At 44.7% G+C, this 22,625-nt stretch overlaps 1 protein-coding gene across 2 annotated transcripts in view; it reads right to left on the minus strand.

The window, feature by feature from the left end:
* HSF2 (heat shock transcription factor 2) overlaps positions 1-22,625 on the minus strand; it is a 912,698-nt gene that overhangs the window by 533,725 nt on the left and 356,348 nt on the right. For both annotated transcript variants that reach the window (XM_044073756.1, XM_044073761.1), the window contains exon 5: positions 2,100-2,175. In XM_044073756.1, coding sequence (XP_043929691.1) covers positions 2,100-2,175 — 76 coding nt within the window. The remainder of the gene's footprint in view (positions 1-2,099; positions 2,176-22,625) is intronic.

Consider the following 22,625-nt stretch of genomic DNA (forward strand, 5'->3'; position numbering starts at 1 on the left):
AAGAGATCTGGGGACCCAGGTAGATAGTAATCTCTCCTTTGATAATCATATTGCCAAAGTAGTTAAGAAATCCTTCTATGTGGCCCATCTAATTACTAAGGGGTTCGCATCTAGAAATAAAGAGGTTATAGTGCCCCTCTACTCGTCACTTATCAGACCCATCATAGAGTACAATGCCCCATTTGGGATGTACCTCACAAGACACTTCCAACAGCTGGAAAGACCACAAAAGCACCTCATTAAGAGGATCACTGGCCTCAAACATATGTCCTATGCAGCCCGACTGAAAAAACTCCAGCTGTACTCAGTGGCATATCACTTACTCAGAGGTGATCTCTGCCTGACTTACAAAGCCATGTCCAACTCAGAATTGATGGACATGCTCCACCTAAAGAAATCCAAGACACTGCAAGCCACCTGCTCTAGTGAGCTAAACCTTGCCACAACAATAAATAGAGCATGCTGGAGGGATAGATTCCTGTCACAGAGACTTCCCATGCTTTGGAACAAAATTCCTAACTACATTAGGCAGAGCCCCTTACTAACACTCTTCAAGAGAAGCTTTGAAGAGTGGATGGGTAACAGAAAATACACCCCTGGGATCACTTCATTGCCTCTGCTTGACAGAGGCTCAGTTAATTAATCAATGGGGCGGCGAAAGCTGACACACTCTGGCTAGGCTTTTAAATGCCCTCGGGCAGATAACCGAGTACCTACCTATGAACCTAAGTTTATACAACCACTAAACTCATTCAAAATGTTTTCTGCCCATTTCAATTCTTCCTGACCCTTAAATTTTTACAAATCAACTATAATTTACACTTTTGCCACAAAAATAACACCTAAAACCACAAAATAATCTCTTGGATAAAAATAGTGGTCCTTGACAGGAAACTTACAATATCACGAAAGAAATATTTTCCAAAAGGGAATACTGCTTATAGTCACAGAATAAACTACTTTCTTAAAAGGCCAACAATTTTTTTGTAGAAAGGTTCTTAGCTTATCTGTCAGAAATGAAGCTTCAAAGATGGTTACTGCAAAACCTCAGAGCTACTTTTTTCTTGAGACTGTTTATTCACTTTGACTGCTGATTTCTCTCCTCTGGGCTGTCCATTAGCAATCAGAATGAAAGTGTGGGAAGGAGCCAGAGCTTTCTGAAGCTGTTCAGTTACTGTTTACAGGAAACAATAATAATTGCAGGAAACAACCTATATAACCAAAAGGCTACTGTAGCAGTGAGAATGATGAACATTAAGCATAAGTAGAGTTGACAGCTACTGGCTTACATTACCTTTGCTGGCATGGAGCAGTAAGACAATAGGTACATAAAATGAACAGATTATTACAAGACACCCAATGTGAGGTTGCCACCTGTCCCGTCATCAGCGGGACACTCACAGGTTGAGCTGCCTCACCCGTTGCCCGCTGTGCAAAAGTAGTGGGATCTGAAAAGTCCCGCTTTTCCATCACTGTCCATCCAGCCAGCAATCCAGCCATTCATTCATTCAGCCAGCCAGTCATTCATCCATCCAACTAGCTACTCCCACCAACCATCTAGCCACTCCAGTAGGCAGCCAGCTAACTAACCACTCTAGAAGGCAGCCAGCCAGCCAGGTAGCAAACTCCAGCACCCAGTCAGCTGGTGTACCCATAACAGCATCTCCTTCACCACTCCTGTTGTGACATCATGGTAGAGGGTGTGGCCAGTGTCCTACTGGCCACACCTCCATGTCCCACTTTGGCCCACTTAAAAGGTGGCAACCGTAATCCAATGGCTAAAGGTGCTTATTGCATATATTAGTGATTGTGTAATTTTTACAACATTAAAAAAAAATACTTCAAATTAGTTTCATATTAAAAAAAAAAAACTTCATACATTTATGTAACACAACTTCCCCTAACACACACATAGCAAAACACTGTATTAAACTGCAAGCTAAAGGAAATAATGCTAATCTGTTACTCTGCAAGAATACGTGTGTCAACATTCGCATTACATACTGTGAAAATATTTCCAGTGATACAGACTTTTGTAGATAAATTCAATTTCAGCTAATTTTACTTGGCCTTACTGGTAGCTGGCATGTAAACATTACCTTTCGAATAACCTGTTGCTGCTGTGCATGTTTCTGCCGTAAATCTGACATTTCTCTCCACAATGATTCATTCTCCCTGTAAAAGTTCAAATAAAATTTAAGAAGATCAGTAGAGCAATACTGGTATGCACAGTTTTAAGAAAATTCAATGTATCCTCAATTTAACAGGAATACTTCAATTTTTATAATAGGCTTTGATTTTTCCCCCTACTCTGCTGGCTCATATGTGTCTGATATTTCTTCAGTTACTAAAATCATGACATTTCCCATAACTGCACCTCAATATCTAATACTCATAATCCAATTCTCTCTACTTAATTTCTGTTGAAAGAAAGGGAAACACTGTAAAATGGGAAAAACACACTAATATGAGTTAAATGTAAAAATAATAGCTGCCACCAAGATGATGAACTTAGAGAATGAAAGCATTCACTGTTGGAGAAGTACAACTCTTATTCATGAAACAATTTTGCATTTTTCCTTCTTGTTTTATAACAAAACTTGTGTTAGTGTTTATATTTCTACCTATTTTAAAATTCTAAGATTTAAACTACAGATTAAATTTCTTACAGTATTCTAGGATTCCACTAGCCTTACAAGTAACCACTTGTTTGATATGTACCATATCTGAACTGCACAACTAGTTTCTTTCCATACAGCAATGCATAAATACGCTGACTAGCATTACAAGAAATATATACACAGATAAACCATAATAAATAAATACCTAAATAAAATAACAGATTTAAACCCTCCCCAGTGACATCAATACAAGGACTGCAAGCAAACATAAAATTTGGGATTACAGAGTTTTAGGAAATTCTCGTGTGCATAAAATGAACAAGAACCAGTAAAAACAAGCATATGGCTAGTTCTTGGTAGCAGAGTTGCAATGTCACTTGAAAGGCTACTATACTTGCCCCTCATAGTCCATTTTCATTATCTGGATGACAGTGCTATCTCGTTTAACTACTTGCTCATTTTATTTATTAAACTATCTTTTTCAGCATTTCAATTTTGTTATTTTGTAAAACCATTATACTTGTAATGGCGAAGTGAAACTGGCCTGTAAAAGTTTCACTCACCATTTAGTTCAGTAAGCACCATTTTTCTCACTCCAACACAATACTAAACAACAATCCAGTACAGTACAGAAAGGGAGTGTGGGGATGGGGGTGAGGGAAGGACTAGGCAGAATCCACTATAACGAGATCAATGCAATCATCTACTATATCAAGCACATCACAAAAACGAGTTATGTAACTTTAGATTTGTGTCGTCTTATTGCATCCATTCCTCAACAGATGGGTCTAGGATCTGGCTTCAGCCACTTCAAAGCTTTGTATCTGGTGCAAATGCTCCTGCCCTATCTGTAATCCCCATGAGCAGAATAAGCTACCTCAGACTGAGTCTGCCTGCCCAAAACCATTTGAAGAATCAAAACAGTATATGATGAAAGCCCAATAATGTATTTAAATGGAAAAATGACCATCTACAAAAAGATAAGTGCAGAGACAGACAACCTTCAGGAGCCAAGGCAAGATCAGCTACAGCCAGTTCAAAATGAGAATATGATAAAGAAGCATTGCTTACAAAAGATAAACAGATGGATGGTGGAGGGTAGTTGAGGAATGCAAAGAATAAAACAACACAGATATTATGTTAAGTTCATAACTTTCTTATCTGATGACGTCTTTCCCATCTGTTCAACAGATGGGACAGAGTCCTCAGCCACCATTATACCAGAGAGGCCTCATGGAGGGATATTCCTGAGCACAGATGAACCAAAGGAGGACCTGGACCTAAACTGGATATCCAATTTATAATGCAAAATGAAGGTATGGACCTTTGACCAGATAGCTGCAGCTCATATGTCATCAATTAGGACATAACAGAAAGCTGCAGATGGAGCCAGAGAGCTTGTAGGAGTCGTCTTAGGAGTCGCAGGGAGTAAAAAGCCAACAAGTGAGATATAGTGTGACCATGGATACTGCTTTTCCCAATTTGGCTTTGGAAAAGGAGACAAATAGCTCACCAGATTTTCTGAAATATTTTGTTTAATGCACATAAAAATGAAACTGGCAGTGAACATCTAGCAAATGCAAAGTGTATTTACCCGTGTTTGAGAAATTTGGGAAGAACACTGTCAAATTTACGGACTGATTAATGGATGATTCAGAAGCCATGTTTAAAATTAGATGGGAAGGTTTTGAGGAAAGGGCATGTAATTCAGAAATTCTCCTGGAAGAAGTGATAGCCACCAAACAAAGTCTTCCACAACAGAAATTTCAGATCCACTTTAGCAGCAAGTTCAAAGGGAGGATCTGTCAAAAACTGCAAAAACAGTAGTAATACCCCATGCAGAAATTGCACCTATAAACAGGGGAGAAGAAGAAAAGTGCCCCGAAGAAATGCCTTGGAAAATCTAAGAGAAGCTATGGAGGTATGTTCTCCCACATAGAAAGAAGAAATGGTTTCTAATTGCACCTTGACAGTGGAATAGCTGGTTCCACATTGAAAAAGGTGCGCTAGGAAGTCCAAAACCACTGGAAGAGGGTCTAAAAAAGGGTTACATGTTTTTCTTCACAGCTCAATCAGAACACCTTTTCCATTTGTTCTTATAAAGGTTCCTAGTAGAAAGTCTTTGTGAGGAAGATGGAATGTAGACAACAGAAGGAAAAAATCTGGAATGTCAAACTACAATTGGAATTAAAGAAACTATGTAGTTAATTTGAGGGCCCAAATGTTCGGGTAAGGTGACCCCAATAGGAGACAGTAAATCTGGGTCTGAGCCCAACACCCAGGTAGGGTGAACTAAATGAGGTTATAGAAAGGGAAACCACACTTGTCAACGCCAATTAGGAGCTATGAGGATGACCATGACCTTCAAAGCTGATGCTTTGTAAGAACTTTGGTATCAATGATGGAATGGGAAAGGCATAAAAGAGTCTCGAGGGCAAGGGTGTGTTAAAGTATCCCTTGGTGACTCCTCCTTGTGAAGTAGTACAGCAAAGAACTTGTTGAATTTGGTGTTCAGGAGAGATGCAAAGACACTGCAACAAGGTTGTCCCCAAAGGCTGAATATCTGATCCACAACTAATGGATTGAGGGGCCACTCATGAGGAAGTAGAATGGATCTGCTCAATCTGTCTGCAATAATGCTGGACTTTCCTGGAATGTGTGTTACTAGAAAAAAACAGGCGAGAAGATATTGCCTACTGCCACACCTTCTTGGCCACTCAACACAAAGGCTAAGACCTGGTTCTTGCTTGTTTGTTGATATATCAAAACCACAGCCAAAATCACACCGAAGGGGAGAGCATCCTGAAAGGCTGTCAATACTAGGATTGCTCTCATCTCCAAAATACTGATGTGAAGACTTGCCTCTGTTTCAGACCACGTGCCCTGGATGGTCCTTCCCAGATAATGCACCCCCACTCCATCCAAGGTGTGTCTGTGTGTGTAGGGGGATGAAAGGATGTCCATGATCACTGAAAGTGATCTCTGCAAATGTTTGTGAGGATGACGGGATAGAAAGTACAGTTGTGTACACTTACCATAAATGCAGATGTTCGAGTGTATTCACTGTTGCAGTCATTACATTTGGGTTATCTGCCTGCAGGTAGCCCTCAGCCGGCCTGAATACCAGAGTCTTGGATTCCTGCGTCAGATGCTGTCTCGTCTTCCATGACGTTAGGTCATCAGGGGTATAAAACATGCAGCCGACGCCATTACATCAGTTTTTCTTGCCCCAGATGTCAGGTGCCCCCACAAACGGGAGCAATTATATGTTATGTTACACCGCCATCAAAAAGCAAATACACCAGAAACCTTAAAACAAGAAGCAAAGTTGGAGCCAAGAGAAGTCAGGGGGATGGAGGTTGGGTAACCAGGACTGCAAAAGTGAATACACTCGAACATTTACATTTATGGAAAGTGTACACAACTGTACTATGTTCTTCGTGTTTCACTGTTGCAGTCATTACATTTGGGTTGATTCCCAAAGCTAAGGAAGGGAGGAGGAAGTTTGAGAGCATTAGTGCCAGCTATTAAGCCCTGCAAAACTGCAGTGCCAAAACCAGCTCTGGATTTAGAAAAAAGAGGCATGTGGCAATGCTTGGTGAAGGTATGTACACAGCTCCAAGTAGCAACTTCTAGGATGTCCCTGGTAGGGACCCCTCTGAGAAAGGCTGTAGAGGCAGATGCAGCCCTGGTGGAATGTGATCTTATCCCCTGTGGGGTAGGTTTTCCATGGTGCTTACAGCAGAAATTAATGCAATGGGCTATCCATTTAGAAATGGTTTGCTTTGAAATGGCCTTCCACTCTGCCCCTGCAGCAAAGCCGACTAGCAGCTGTTCAGATTTTCTGAGAGACTTAGTCCTGTCCAAATAAAATCTAAGTTGTCTGTGCACGTCCAAAGAGTGCAAAATTCATTCTCCTTTGTTTTGTGGATTCGGGAAAAAGGTAGGCAAAAGAATGGACTGATTTAGGGCCACACTAGACACCACCTTGGGCATAAAGGAAGGATTGGTCCTGAGGGAAACCCTGTCTGCATGGAAGATAATAAAGGGTTCCACTGCCATGAGGACCTGTAATTCAGACACTCTTCTTGCTGAAGTGATGGCTAGAAGGAAAGCTGTTTTCCAAGAATGGAATTTCAACTCTGCAGCTGGTTCAAATGGAGGGAGAGTGAGCTTTTCCAATACAGAGTTAAGGTCCCAGGCTGGAGTAGGGCTTGCCGGGGGGGGGGGGTCTTAAATATTTAGCCCCTCTGAGGAATTGCTTTAACAGAGGAGAGAAGAGGGGTGGTTCAGTATTACAATGTGCTGAAATTGCAAAGGCATGCCTTCTAATTGACGAGAAGGATAGGCCCTTGTGGAGCATTTCTGTTAAGTACTGAAGAGCATGAGGTAAACTGGGCACCATAGTGCCCATACCCTGGGTCTGGCTCCAGGCACAGCATCTTTCCCACTTTTCAGCATAGGATTTTCTAGTACCTGGTCTCCTTGCTTCCAGAATGGCATCTAGCACCTGCTTACTGAGGGATGCTAGTGGAGAGCTGAAGGAATTAGCCAGGCTGCAAGGTTCAGGGTTTGAAGCTGAGGGTGCAGAATCTGGCCTGCCTGCTGGGACAGCAGGGAAGGTGTCTGAGGTAGGTGCCATGGATCCAGCAGTATCATGCTGCGCAAGAGGGGGTACCAGTGCTGGCGAGGCCAGTCTGGTGCAATAAGTATTGTCCTTGATTTGTCCTGTTTGTTCTTTAGCAGAACCTTGGGAAAGGCATAAACGAGAGGCTTTCCCAGGTAAAGGACAGGGCATCCACTTTCCAAGCTCAACTGTGGGGAGTCCTTGTGCAACATTTGTCCAATTGGTAGTTCTGGGGGGAGGCAAACAGGTCTATCTCTGGAGTCCCCCATTTGTTCCTCAACAGGTTGAATATTTTTGGTTCCAGTTCCATTCGTGTGGGTCCATGAGATTTCTGCTTAGGTCGTCTGCCAGTGAATTTAGCTTGCCTGGCAGGAAATGAGCTTGTAGGTGCACTTGATAGCTCAAGGTTGTGTTCCACAGAGCCATAGCTAGTCTGCAGAGAAGGTACGAGTGGGTTCCCCCCTGCTTGTTTATGTACCACATAATTAGAAGTTATGTACTCACCATAACGTTCCATCTGAGTAGGTGTATTCATTTGTCTGCAACCTGTGGGTTATGGATCCGATATCGGATCCGAACCGGCATGGTTTACCAGCTATGGATCCAAGCTCTCAGCTCCTCCCCTCACCCATAATGCCCTGCTCTACCCTCATGACCTCAGATCGAGTTTGCCAACAGCAAAAACACCCTGAAAAGGGTAACAGATAATATGCAGGAAACTGAAAGGCCAGGGGATAGGAGGCGGGATGGTTGCAGACAAATGAATACACCTACTCAGATGGAACGTTATGGTGAGTACATAACTTCTAAATCTGAAGTAGGAGATTCATTTGTCTGCAACCTGTGGGACAGAGTCCCCAGCTACCTGAATCTTGGGCCATCATGGAAGGATATTCCGAGCACCCTTGAGCCAAATGATGCTCTACCCCTAGATGCAAGATCCAACTTATAGTGTGAAATAAAGGTATGAGATGAAGCCCACGTGGCTGCTGCACAAATATCATCTAGAGGAATCCTAGCCTTGAAGGCTGCCGAGGTAGATACTGACCGGGTTGAATGGGCATGTACACCCTCCGGTGCGGGCCTTCCTGAAGCTTGATAAGCCAATAAGATGCACTGTGAAATCCAGCGAGACAGAGAAACTTTAGAAATTGGCTTGCCCAAATTAAATTTAGCAAAGGAAATAAACAACTGGTCGGATTGCCTATGACCAGCCGTTCTGTTTAGATAAAATCTAAGTTGCCTGTGAACATCTAATGAGTGAAGCTTGTATTCACCTTTGTTTTCATATTTAGGGAAGAAAACAGGGAGGTTAATGGACTGATTAATGTTTGCTTCAGAAGCAACTTTAGGAAGAAAGGACGGATTGGTCCTGAGGTAAACACGGTCCGGATGAAATACCAAATAAGGAGGTTTAGCTGATAATGCTTGAAGCTCTGAAACTCTCTTGGCCGATGTAATGGCTACCAAAAAGGCTGTCTTGAAAGACAAGAATTTGAGATCCACCGTAGCCGCTGGTTCGAAAGGGAGGGCGGTCAAGGCCTGGAGAACCAAAGAAAGGTCCCAAGGAGGAACCGCTTGTTTTACAGGGGGCCTGAGAAGAAAAGTACCTTTAAGGAAAATTTTACACAACTTGGCTGACATAAGAGGATTAGAGTCATGGCCAATGTGATAATGAGAAATTGCCGCCAGTTGTACTTTGATTGTGGAACTGCTGGCACCATCGTTAAAAGAGTGGTTAGAAAGTCAAGCACTAAGGGAGAGGAACCGTGAAGGATTCAGGCCTTGCCGCTCCGCCACAAAGAAAACCGTTTCCACTTGCTGCGGTATACTTTCCTAGTGGATGGTTTATGAGCTGCCACCAGTATTGCCTTAACAGGTGACGAAATACCGGGAGTCCTGATCAAGAGTGGAACTGGAGCAGCCAAGCGGTCAGCTTCAGGTTGTCCAGGTTCGGAGGAGGTATGCAGGATGGATGGGATATCAGATCCGGAATGGGATCTAGAATCCAAGGAGGATTCACCGAGTGAGACCTTAGAAAGGGGAACCAGATCTGTCAAGGCCAAAACGGAGCAATGGGAATCATTCTGCAACCCACCCGAGAGGCTTTCTGAAGAACTTGGAGCATCAGAGGCAAGGGTGGATAAGCGTAAAGAAGACCGGGTGGTCAAGCATGCACCAGAGCGTCTCTTGGAGAACCTCCTGGAGGGGATATCAGAGCGAAAAAACTGTCGCACTTGGTGTTTGAGGGAGAGGCAAAAAGATCGCATGAAGGAGTTCCCCACCGTGCGAATATGCGTTCCGCTACTTGAAAATTGAGACACCACTCGTAAGGGGTCAGAATGGTGCGACTGAGCTTGTCCGCCAGGATGTTGGACCGACCGGAATGCGTTGCTATTAGAAAGCGGTTGGTGGAGATTGCCCATTCCCAAACTCTCATGGCTTCTCGACAAAGGGGTAAGACCTTGTTCCCCTTGCTTGTTGATGTACCAGACCACAGACATGTTGTCGATTGAATCGCAATTGTTCCCAAGGGAAGAAAGTCCTGAAGTGCTAGCAACGCTAAGAGCACTGCTCTCATCTCTAGAACGTTGATATGCAGTAAGGTCTCTGTATCGTTCCACGTGCCTTGGACGGTCCGGCCCGCAAATTGCCCCCCCCCCCACCCGAGGCGGGAGGCGTCCGTGATCACCGTGGCGAGGGGGGGAGAAGCACAAAATGGGCGGCCTCCGTGGAGATCTGGAGAGTGAAGCCACCACAGGAGGGACCGCTTGCAAGCCTTGCTGATCGCAATGGGATGATGCATAGGAGAGCAAGGTATGACCACTGTACTAAGAGAGTCCACTGGAGGACGCATATTGAGCCTGGCAAGAGGAAGAAGTGCTATAGCAGGCCATGGACCCTAGAGCCCTCAGGACCAACTCCGGAACAGAACTTGAGTGGAGAATGGCCGCACCTGGAGCTGCAGATTTTGAACTCTGTCCGCAGTGAGGAAGGCTCGTAAACTCCTTGTGTCTAGCCTGGCCCCTATAAAATCTAAGAGCTGTGTGGGCGCCAGGTTGGATTTCTTTGTATTTATTGTAATGCCCAGAAAGGAGCAAGATGGAGAAAGGAGTCTCAAGCCAATAATAGTAGATGCCTTGTTGGGGCGGTAAGAAGCCAGTCGTCCAGGTAGGGAAAGACCTGCACCCCCTGAAGCCTCAGGTGGGCCGCTACCACTGCTAATACTTTGGTGAACACCCTGGGGGCTGTGGTGAGACCAAAGGGAAGGACCCGGAACTGATAGTGACTGGCTCCCAGCCGGAAGCGGAGGAACCTCCTGGAGCGCCTGTCCATCAGGATGTGGTAGTACGCATCTTTGAGGTCTATAGAGCACATCCAGTGATTTTCTCCCAGAAGGGGGAGAATAGATTGCAGAGTGACCATTCGGAATTTTTCCTTGGGGACTGCCAGATTCAAGAGAGAAAGGTCTAGAATTGGTCTTAGTTCCCCCATCTTCTTTGGCACTAAAAAGAACCTGGAGTAGAACCCTGATCCGATCTGGTCTGGGGGAATGGGCTGGATGGCTCTTTTCTTTAGCAGATGGCCAATTTCTGCCAAAGCGGCCTCCCGTTGACCGGGTGGAACGTCTGGGAGGGACTTCAACTTTGGAAAGTGAAGAAAAGGGATGCGGTATCCTCTGGATATGATTTGGAGGACCCAGCGGTCTGATGTTATGGACTCCCATGCCGCTAGGTGCCCGAAAGCGTCCCGACTGCCTCCAGAGTGGAGCAGCCGGGCAACCCCTCAGGGTTGCTGCGCGGGCCGTTCAGAGAAAGGTTCTCTGGACCCGAAGTTTCTGGGAGCCCCTCTGCCTCTAGGGCGGCGTCCTCCCTGTCTTCCTCTGCCACGGAAGGACTGGTTGTCCGGAGCAGGCTGGGACTGCTGCGACTTCCGGAACCACATCTTCTTCTGACCCTTTTGGTTCCTAGAGTAGGGCCTCTGGGGTGCAGAGAAGCGGATTCCGACGGCAGACAGCGTCTTCCCGTCCTTCTCGCTCTGGGTCAATGTTTCGCGAACGGTTTTGCCAAAGAGGGCAGAACCATCAAAGGGGGCGTTCGCAAACGACGCTTTGAAGGGCTCAGAAAAATCGCAGTGGCGGAGCCAGGCCTGACGTCTAGTGACTAGGCCTGCCCCTGCGGCTCTAGCGGCGCCTTCCGTAGTGTGGGAGAGTAGCCGCATAGAGGTATTAGTAACTGATCTAAGAATGGCCATGCGGGTGGAGTGCAGCACCCTGTCCTCCTCCGACATGGACTCTGGGGGAGATGCAGCGCATTCTTTAATGAGATCTCGCTGCATCCTAATGACGTGTGCCAGGTAGTTCAGCGCCCTTACCGAGAAGGTCGCTGAACTAAACATCCGCTTCCCCAAGCGGTCCATCATCCAAGACTCCTTGCTCGGGGGATGGACTGAGGGACTCTCCTGAGCAAGTTCCCTCTTGGTGGCCGCCGTCAACATGGCATCTACCGGAGGCCCCTTACTCCAATGGGCGGTCGGACGGTGGGCTGAGGATCCTATCGGGCCTCTTAGGAATTGGCTCCACGGTGTCCGGTTCCTTCCACGCCCTGGTGGTAATGAGGTCCACCAGGGGTCGGCAGGAGGGACACCCAAGAGGAAGACGGGCCCGCTTCAAATGCCTCCAAGAACACGGACTCGTCCGAGGAAGACTTGGGGCAGACCACCCCTCTTATACGGAGCATTTCCATGATGTCCCAAATGAGACATCCTTGGGGTGACCGTGGGGAGCCTTCCCCTTCCTCCAAGTCCGTGTCTTCCGTGAGAGACTCGGGGGAGTCAATGTGCCTCCTTTTGCACGTATGCTTGCGAGGAACATCCTCTGGGGGGCTGTCAGAGGACTCCTCGCAAGCAGCAATCTGTTCCATTGGAGCAGCTTGGGGCACAGAAGCGGGCTGTCCCAAGGGCCGGATGGTGGAAGCCTGGCCCAGTGCAGAGGGAGTGCGGGACGGAGCCGAAACAAGTGCCGGGGGTCCGGAGACCCTCAACAGGGCCCTCTCCACTACATCAAACGCCGAAGGGGAGTACTATGCTATACTATGCTGACTGCAATACCAAAAATGTGATTTACTTGGCCACCTGTTCTTTTTGTACAGCATTTTACGTGGGTCTAACCAAGAGAAGGCTAAGGGACCGTATCTATGACCACCTTTATGAGATAGGATGACACTAATGCTTTGGCCAGGCATATTAAAGAGTGTCCTTCTCATTCTTTCACTTTTAGGGTTTTGGACATAATCATTCCAACTTTAAGAAGAGGTAGTATTGAACAAAGGTTGGCTAGAGCCGAGTTACACTGGATCTTAAAACTAGCGGCACATAATTCTCCAGGGCTGAATGGCTCCATCTCTATTAAACCGATGTTGATTGAACGTAAATAAAGTTGGTTTTGCTATCTAGAATTCTATAGCCCATACTTCCCTAGTAGTCAGGATATTAAAAGTGGGTATTATCCCTTTTCCTCTTAATTTGTGGTTAGCCAACTGGGCATTTCCTTTATCTATAGCTCTATAGGAGTGTGATGTATAAGCATTTAATGCTAGGGACATCTTGTCACCTTTGAAGTTGTTGTTCAACATTACAGTATATGCATTACTAAACATCATTAATTTTATACCAGGGCACGTTACTCCCTATATTATAGATGTTTATGGAATAGATAAGTATAGTACTTAGTTATCCAGATCATATATACAGGTTTTATATTTTAATTTTATTTTATTGCTTATTATATTTTATAGTAAGGCATGTCTTAACATGGTAGAATGGCGTTTGAGATTAGCCCTTGGTCTGATATATATACATATGTAGCAAGGGTATGTTTTAGTTGGATAGAATGGTGTTTTGAGTAACCCTTCATCCTATATATCTATATTTGTCTTGGTATATAACCCTGCATGTTCACTTGGGGTGACACTCCTCCACCATGAGATGTAGGATTAGAACTGCCCCTTTGAGTTCAGCTACACTGATGTACAGGAATAGTTTTGATGTCCAAAGGAAGCATTATGGAGATGTCGTTTGAATAAATATCTTGCCATGGTTGTCCCATAAGGGTATATAGTTACACATACATCTTTATACCATAGATATATTTTATATCTGTTGCTTTGTGAATATGTGGTTATGTTTGTTTTATGATTTATATGCATGTGTATAGTATATTCCCTAAACATGTTGTGTAGTATACTACTTTGTAAATTTAGTGGTAAATACAGCACTTTCTTATAGGTTTTTGTTAATTTTTTAGACACACAACACGTTCTATGTTTCATGTAAAATAAGTATCACTAGGATAGTAATGCTGAATTAATTGTGTATTTTGCAACATGGTTTATCCTAGTACATATGAAATAGTTTGTAGTTCGTGTAAATATACAGATATTGCCTTTACTTCATTACTAGAGAATTAATATACGTGTTTATAGTGGTTTTGGTTTTACACTGATATATATATATTCCCTCATATATATTTTATATATTTTTTTTATGTTTATTTACTGAAGTTTATATGTGGGACATAAAATTTTAGTAATAGGAAATATACATCTTTACAGGTCTTGTGGGTAGGATCAGTATGAAGAATGTATTTAAATGCTGGACCTATATTAAATTTTCTTAGTTCGGTCTCTATGGTCTTGTTTTAGGACCGTGGGGACAACTTTTAGGTCAGGAGGAACTCCCTACTGAGAATCCAGACATGTGACCTCAATAGCGAATAGGATGATGTTTAATTTGCAATGGCAAACAGTTTGTTGATGCTTCTTCGGTGCAGCTTTTTTACTGATGGTGGAACTGTCTTAAACAACTTGCATTGTATAGATTTTCTTACAATTAAGGTAAGGGATTCTAGCTATGTTTATATGAGTTAAGAGACAAGGAACACCATGATAGTATTTTGATGAAAGAACTCTCAGCCTGTGAGGGATGTGTTCTCATTTCTGAATGCCATTTGCCAAGTTGTAATGCTTTTGTTCAAAATATGCACTTTTGAATTATGAGCTTGTAAAAATGCATTTTTATGTCTGAAGTCTGCAGCGAGTCAGAGGTTTTGTAATGCTTTGAAATATTTTGTGATGAGTGTGAGTGCTGCACTTTAGAAAAGAATTGGATTGAATTTAAACTGCATTTGAATGTAATGATGGCTTTAAACTGATGAAAGGCAATTAAGCTTCATTTTAAATTAATGAGCCCGCCAAAAGTTGTTTAGTATAAGTATTTTGGAATCATTTTATGACATTGTATCTGATGAAGCATAGTTTAACTATAATGAATTTTTACATATTTCCATCGTGGATATTTTCAGTGTGTCAGGAGCTTGAGAAGGATTTACTGTTCTCACTTTTGGACTTCAAGCCGAAGGAGCCGACCTCGACCAAAGGATCCGACAATCGGCTCCTCGGATCCGAAGAGTGGATCGAGCCGGCGCAAGGCCGGATCCGAAGGGACAGTGCGCTCCGACACAGACGGTGCCGAAGGAGCACTGATCCCCCCGGATCCGAGGCTCGGATCCAGGCTCCGAGAGGTCGGATCCGATGCACTCGAGGGCAGGGTCGGATCCGAAGTACAAAGTACTATCGGCGCCGGCCCACCCCTGGCTCCGAAGCTGCTCGGCTCCAGCTGCTCCGAGCCCGGGTAGTGGGTCGGAGAAGGAGAAATCTGTTTGAAAAAGGGTGTTGAACTCCCCCCCAGAGGGGGGGGGAGGCAAGAGCACTCCCATCTGCATCTGGGCCTGGATGAACCTTCTCATCATCCGGTCCAGATCAGCATCGAAGGCTATACGTAGATCTCGACGAGGCTACCGAGGTAGGCCTGGAGTGCCTCCTCGATAGCCTCTACGGAGATCGGGTCTCCTCCTCCTCAGGTCCCGGTGAAAAACACACTGGAGACCGGAGCCGAGAAGGAGGAGACCGAGCCGACAACGGAGCCGGGGGAGAAGCCCGCTTGGCTGGCGGGGCCGAAACAGAGGTCTCGGCCCGCTTATGGTGCTTCTCCTCCGATCCCTTTTCTTAGCATCCCTCTCCTCCGAACCAGAAACGGGAGGTTGAGTCCCAGGAGGAGGAGGGGGTGCCGCAGAAGGAATAACTAGGTACGGTTACTCCTGAAGGAGCGGAGGTCGGAGCCGAGTCCGGCGGTAAAAGGCCCGCCAAAACAAGCTTGGACCTCCGCTCCTTCAATGCCCTGGGGTTGAACCCTGCACAAATGGTACAACCAGATGTGAGGTGTTCAACCCCCAGGCATCTAACACACCGAGTGTGGCCATCAGCTGGGGAAAGCTTATGGCCACACTCGGAGCATTTAGAAAAGATAGATTTGGGTTGCTCTGCCATCCCAAACTATCACAGTAGTTACTAAAACTAAAGTAACTAAAACACAATACACTCACAGGCCCAACACACACACACACTACGCCAACAGCGACGGGAGGGATAAAACTTTAGATTAACTCTAAAAAGTAAATATGTCAAAGGGGAACCTACACTTTCACACAAAAACCCAAAAAAAAATCTATTAAATTTTGAAAATTCAACACTAAAATTAGCACTTAGCTGAGAGCTTGAGAAGCAATCCGGTCACCATGCGCGGCAAACGAGATCTGAGGTCATGAGGGTAGAGCAGGGCATTATGGGTGAGGGGAGGAGCTGAGAGCTTGGATCCATAGCTGGTAAACCATGCCGGTTCGGATCCGATATCGGATCCATAACCCACAGGTTGCAGACAAATGAATCTCCTACTTCAGATCTGGTGTTGTCTGTCTTTACCAATAATTGTCCTGGAAGGATGTGGTCCTTGAAGGCTATCAAGGAATTCTGTACAGCTAACATTTCTTTTTGGTTGATATGCAGGTGCATCTGACTCTGGTTCCATTTGCCCTGAATGCACTGCCCTGCCAAGTGAGCCCCCCCATGCATAGTTTGATGCATCTGTTGTTAGGGTTTGGGTGGCAGGGGGTAGATTGAAAGGGAGTCCCTTGTTGAGGTGGCAGGCCTCTGAAAAAGGAAACTCTGTCTTTATACAAGGAATGACAAGAATCATTGATTCCAGGTCCTAAGAATGTTGACACCATAGGCTTTTTAGATACCATTGCAGTTTCCTCATATGCAGTCTTGCATATGGAATTAGTAGAATGCAAGAGGCCATGAACCCTAAGGCTTGCAAAATTTTCCTTGCAGACAGCTGGGTCTTTGTGGCCAGTAGTTTGAAGTAGGTTGTCAAATAAACTTGTTTCTCTGGCGTGAGGTAAGCCATCTGGGAAGTTGTGTTCAAGCTTGCTCCCAGGAATGCAATCTGTTGGCAGGGTACTAGATGAGATTTATTTTCGTTTATGGTGTACCCCAGCGAGGTTAGAAGTTTATTTATGAATGCCAAATGTTTTAATAGTAGGTCCTGGCTTTCTGCCTGAATCAAACAATCGTCCAGGTATGGGTATATTTGAATATTTCTCTGCCTGCAAAATGCAATGTCTGGAGCTAGACACTTTGTGAATACCTTGGGCGCAGTAGATAAGCCAAAGGGAAGTGGAGAGAACAGATAGTGCATGGAGCCTGCTCTGAAGCGTAGGTATTTCCTGCAAGATTCCCTTATTGGAATGTGCAGGTAAGCTTCCTTTAAGTCTAGGGTTGCCAACCAGGCATCTTTCCCTAGCATAGGAAGCAGCTGTTGAAGTGTTAGCATTCTGAATTCTGGGATTACCAAAAAGGTGTTTAGAATACACAGGTCCGGGATAGGATGCCAGGAGGTGTCTTTTCTGGGTATCAGGAAAAGTCTTGAATAAAAACCTTGTCCCCTTTCTTCTGCTGGGACAGGTTGAATAGCCCTGATACTTTGGGAGAAAACCTGCTGTTCAGCCTCTGTCCACTGATTTGGGGGTAGGTCTGGCCAACCGTTTGGGGTTGGTAGGGTGTGGAAGTGGAATCTGTATCCTTGGAAAACTATACTCAAAACCCATTTGTGCTGGGTAATGAGTTCCCAAGTTTTTTGCATGCAGGGCGAGCTTTCCTCCTAAGGGAGCAGGCAGTTGAGCAGGGCTTGGAAGGGTTAAGGTTAAGTCATTGTGATATTTTTCCATAAGGGGGTGTTTTACTACTTCCTGCTTTGGAAGTGGGAGCTCCCCCACTGCTTAGGCCTGTGTGTAGCCTGAGACTGTAACCTAGGTGGTCTGCTTTTCCTGGGTTTGGACTGAGAAGGCCTGGAAGAGACTGGAAAGGACCAATTCTTAGAAGGCCAATACCTACTAAATCTGGGAGGCTGTACTTGCAGGAAATCTTTTAACAGTTTGCATAGATTTAGCTTTTTCCTCTGTCTTTTTAAGGACTTCTACTTTGTTGCCAAACAGGTGGTCTTGGTTTAAGGGAGCATCCAGTAATTTAGCTTTAACATGATCTGGCAAGTTTTGTTCCTTAAGCCAAGCATGCCTTCTAAGCACAGACCCAGTGACAGCAGCCCTGCAAAATGCTTCTAAAGAGTCAAAACCACATTGCAAAGTATGTTTACCAAGTTGTTCAGCAGAATGTATTAATCCTGTAATTCTTTATGTTCAGCAGAGTCAGGAATCATCATCATTTTCTGTTTAAGTAGTCCCACAATACGCTGCGGATACTTTAACATATGAAACTGGCAATTTAAGGCCCTAATGGCCAATGTAGCAGAAGTGTATACCTTCTTACCCCATCTGTCCAAGGCCCTAGAATCTCTATCAGAGGGGGTAGGGGGTTTTGGCAGCACTAGCCTTAATGCCCTTTGGTCCTTGGGAAATGGTCTCTGGATCCGCAGTAGGATTCTAGAAGAGGAACTTGTGAGTGTCAGGTACTCTGTAATACCTGTTAGGTTTTCTGGGAGCGAGCAGTAAAGTGTCTGGGGCCAGGGTAGATTCCAAGAAGGCATCCTCTATAATGTCCAGAACAGCAGGGATAGCTAAAGGCCTGTGTTGAGGGAGGAGTAAGAATTCCCTAAGCCTCTTTTTGGAGTCAAAGTAATCCTGGCTTTCCCAGGGGAAATGCTCCCTAAGAGTGTGCAAGGTTTCACCAAAAGAAAAATCTTCTGGAGGGGAAGCAGAGGGAATGGAATCCTCTGCATCATAATCCTCATACGTAGATAAGAGCAAATCCTGGTAATCAGAAGAAAAAGAAATTTCAGAATCCTGATCAGAAGAATAAGAAGGAAAATCACTTCTAGGTCTCTTAGAGGGGGAAGGCTGGCTTCCCCTAATTAAAGTAATAAGGTCTTCAGCCATTCTAAGCATTTGTTTTTTAGGCATATGGGCCTGACCATGCAGTTTAGACGTCGGTTTTCTAGGTGTGGGTCGAGTTTTAGGCTTGGATGAAGAAGATGGCGTTGGTTTAAACTGCAAATCTGTATGCCTGAATACATCCTCAGAAGCCGGTGCCTGCGCAGCAGCTCCAGACCCATCCAAGGTATACACATCCGCAGGTTCCACAGTCGAAGAAGCATCTCGTGGCACACCGGACTCCGAATGGGTCTCAGTAGAGGCCTGCGAATCTGAAGTAGCGGGTATCAGGGGCTGCAAAAGCACCTTACTGAGTTACCAGCGAACTGGCGACAAGCTTAACGGAAGCGTCGTTGGCAGTTTTGGACCTATGCAGTCTGTCTCTGTCTTTATCCTTACATTTTGGAATAATGGCTTACATAAGCCATTTCTGGATAGTTAAACAGAGTACCAAAATAATTTGCTGCAAAAATAGACCAACGGCGAATAGTTCGGGGGTTGAATAAGGCACAAAACTGACAGCAAGGGACATGGTCTGGGCCTAAGCAAGGAATGCAGTATGAATGAAAATCTTTATGAGGTATTTGCTTTCCACAAGTAAGACAATTGTTAACTTTTACTGACATCGGTTAGGAGCAAGAAAAAGGATCCCAACGGGGTACTTAGCTTTTTTCGAAGACTTCGGTTCTGAAACTCGAAAATGAAAATTTCAGGAGTCGGCTGACCGGCACTTGCAAACTGCTTCTGCATCGGGCACCGTGCAGCAAGAAAGACTGATGCAATGGCGTCAGCTGCATGTTTTATACCCCTGACGACCCGACATCATGGAAGAAGAGAGAGCATCCGACGCAGGAATCCAAGACTCTGGTATTCAGGCTGGCTGAGGGCTACCTGCAGGCAGATAACCCAAATGTAATGACTTCAACAGTGAAACACAAAGAACATCATTGGTTGTTACCCAACTGGTCCTTGGACCGACAGGGCCCACTGAAGGATTTCCATGTAGAAGCTGGCTAAGAGTACCAAGGTACTGGAGGCAGCCTCAGAGCTTGAAAGGTGAAGAATTACCTTCGCAGACAGCTTCTAGGAGGACAAGCCTTGTTGAGCTTGCTGGTGGAGGGATGAGATCCACTCAAGGGAGTTTTGTATTCAGAGATCTTGTGTCCAAAAGTGTTCCAATGAATTCCACAGACTGAAACGGTTGTGGCTTGGATTTTGTAAGTTAGCCGTTACTCCCAAGTCATCACATAAGTGCAGCAAGGAGTCCCTGGCTTGAATAAGTAGACTCCTGAAAGGTGCAGTGAAGAGCCAGTCATCCAAATAGTTGAACACATAGAACCTTTGCAGCCATAGTTGAGCTGCCACTACTGCCATGGATTTGGTAAACACCCGGGTGCTGTGGTGAGTACAGAGGGCAGATCTCTAAAATGGAAGTGACTGGCTCCCTGCCCATAATGGAAATACTTCCTGAACCATCTTTACTGGTAGTACGGATCCTGGATATATAATCAAGCACATCCAACAGTTTCTCCTAAAAAATGGAAGAATAGACAGAACTATGACCAACCAGAATTTCTCAACTTGTTTAAGCAGCTTAGGTCCCCATTTTTCTTTGGCATTAAGAATCTTGAGTAAATTCTGGATCCCTTCTGGTCTGGTGGGACATTTTGGATGACTCAATTGGTTAGAATCTTTTTTCTCACTAAAATAACATCATTTCTTTGTGAGGGCAGAACATTGGAAATTTTTCTTAGATATAATGAGGGGGAATGAAGGGGAATAAGTTAGCCTCTGGAAATAATTCTCAGCACTCACCTGTCTTGAGTAACTGATGTCCATATCAGTGTATGTAGAGTTAAGCACCCGCACCCCAACTGCAAAAGATGGGCAATCACTCAGGACTGCTGGAAGGGCTTCTAGGAGAATGGACCTCTGAATTCCAGATTTTGCAGACCACCTCTGCCTCTTGAGCAACGTCCATTATGAGAGTTTCCTCCTATGCTTCTTCTCCAGAAGTGATGGATGCAAACCACCTGAGATTTTTGAAACTCCATTCTCTTAACTGCCTTACGGATTCTGGAGAAGGTCCTCGGAGGGGTTGAGCTTTACCATCCTTTTCACTCCTGGAAATAGTTTCCTTCATTTTTGGACCAAATAAAGTTGATAAGTCACGGGAGCATTGACTAAGGGCATCTTACAGTGCAATGCAAAGTTGCTTAACTGCAGCCAGTCGTGTCTTCTGATGGATATGCCTGAATGCTCTAGACACACACTCTAGCATTAGAGATGAGGAGTATAAAGGTGTTGGATAAAGATTTTAGGGTAGTCAGCTGAGAATCAACACACTTTTGCCGATTTGCAGTCAAGGTCCTGGGAGAGAACTGGAAATCTCTCTTTTACCAAATCTCTGTCTCTCTCTCTCTCTCTAAGAGAGTGAAGTGTAGCAGGCAATTAAGTTCTCTCAATGAGAAAGTTTATAAGATGTAGATCTGCTTCTCGAATTTGTTAAAAGCATGTGACCCTCTATTCGGTGGACGGACAGAGGAGGTTTCTTCAGCAAGCTCTTTTTTGGTGGCTGCCACCACAATCATGAAATCTACTGCTGGGCCTTTGTTCCAGAGCAAATCAGTCCTTTGGAGGAACTAAGAACTTAAAAGGCTTCTTGAGAACAGGTTCAACTGTGTCAGGTTCCTTCCAAACCCAGGATGAAATTAAATCAATCATCACATCAGTAGGAGGGACCACCAAAGTAGTAGATGGGCCACAGATGAAAGCCTTTAGAAAAAGACATTCTTCAGAAGGAGTCTGGGAAGACCAACCCCCTTTCTGACTAAGAAGTTTGAGAATTTCCCCAAACGAGACATCCTTGATGGTGTGTGTGTGTGTGTGGGGGGGGGGGGGGGGGTGAGATCTGGTGGAACCTTCTGTCTCATCAAAAATCAGAATCAGTTGGTGGGGATACTTCTGGGGAATAAAAGTGTCACCTTTTACACTTCTGTCTTCTGTGAATCACCTCTGCGGGTTGCTCGGGGAGGACTCAGAAACATACAAAGTCTCTCTAGGGAGAGTAGTTTTAAGGCTCTCAAGAAATGGCTATCCCAAAGGGATTTGGAGAGCAGGCTGCAGACCCTGGAAGATACTATGGGGGATGGTTGGAACCAGCTCCAAGAGGGGAAGAACTTTCTCTAGGCTGGGAGAGTTCTCTCTTGAAAGTCTTTAATTTGGAGCCCGAAATAGATCTAGAGAGCTTAGCCTCTGAAGCGGATACTTTTGCAGTCAGTTCAACCATGGAAACCACACAGCAAGGGTCTGAAACTGTTACTGGAGTGGAAAGCACAGTTGTGTAAAATCTTGCCTTGATAGTAGATGCCTTTCTCTTCACCGTTGCAGTATTCCCTTACCATAGGAATCTCCTGCCGAGGATAGACCAACATCTGGCCAGTATATCGAACACTTTACTACTTACAGTGGATATAAAAAGTGTACACATCCCTGTTAAAATGCCAGGTTTTTGTGATATAAAAAAATGAAACCACAATAAATCATTTCAAAACTTTTCCCATCTTTAATGTGACCTACAACCTGTACAGTTCAACTGAAAAACAAATCTGTTAGGGAAAAAATATAAAAAAAATAAAAAACGTACAATAAGCTGGTTGCATAAGAGTGCACACCCTTAAACTAATACGTTGTTGAAGCACCTTTTTATTTAATTACAACATTCAGTCTTCTTGGGTACACACCTGCCATCAATTAGAAAGACTCTGATTAACCCCAAATAAAGTTCAGCTGCCCTAGTAGGATTTTTCCTGACATTTACTCAGTTGCCTGCTACAGCAAAAGCCATGGTTCACAGAGAGCTTAGAAAGCATCAAAAGGATCTCATTGTTGAAAGGTATCAGTCAGGAGAAGGGTACAAATACATTTCCACAGCACTGAATATACAGCAATTTTTACATCCAGTGTATACTTGCAGGTATCGTACATTATACGTCTGCTCCCTGTGCAAGGCACAGGGCATAACATTTTTTACATCCAGTGTATACTTACAGGTACCGTACATTATACGTCTGCTCCCTGTGCAAGGCACAGGGCA

This window comes from Protopterus annectens, chromosome 1.part1 (assembly GCF_019279795.1).
Source record: "Protopterus annectens isolate FY-2018-M chromosome 1.part1, PAN1.0, whole genome shotgun sequence".
Taxonomy (NCBI): domain Eukaryota; kingdom Metazoa; phylum Chordata; order Ceratodontiformes; family Protopteridae; genus Protopterus; species Protopterus annectens.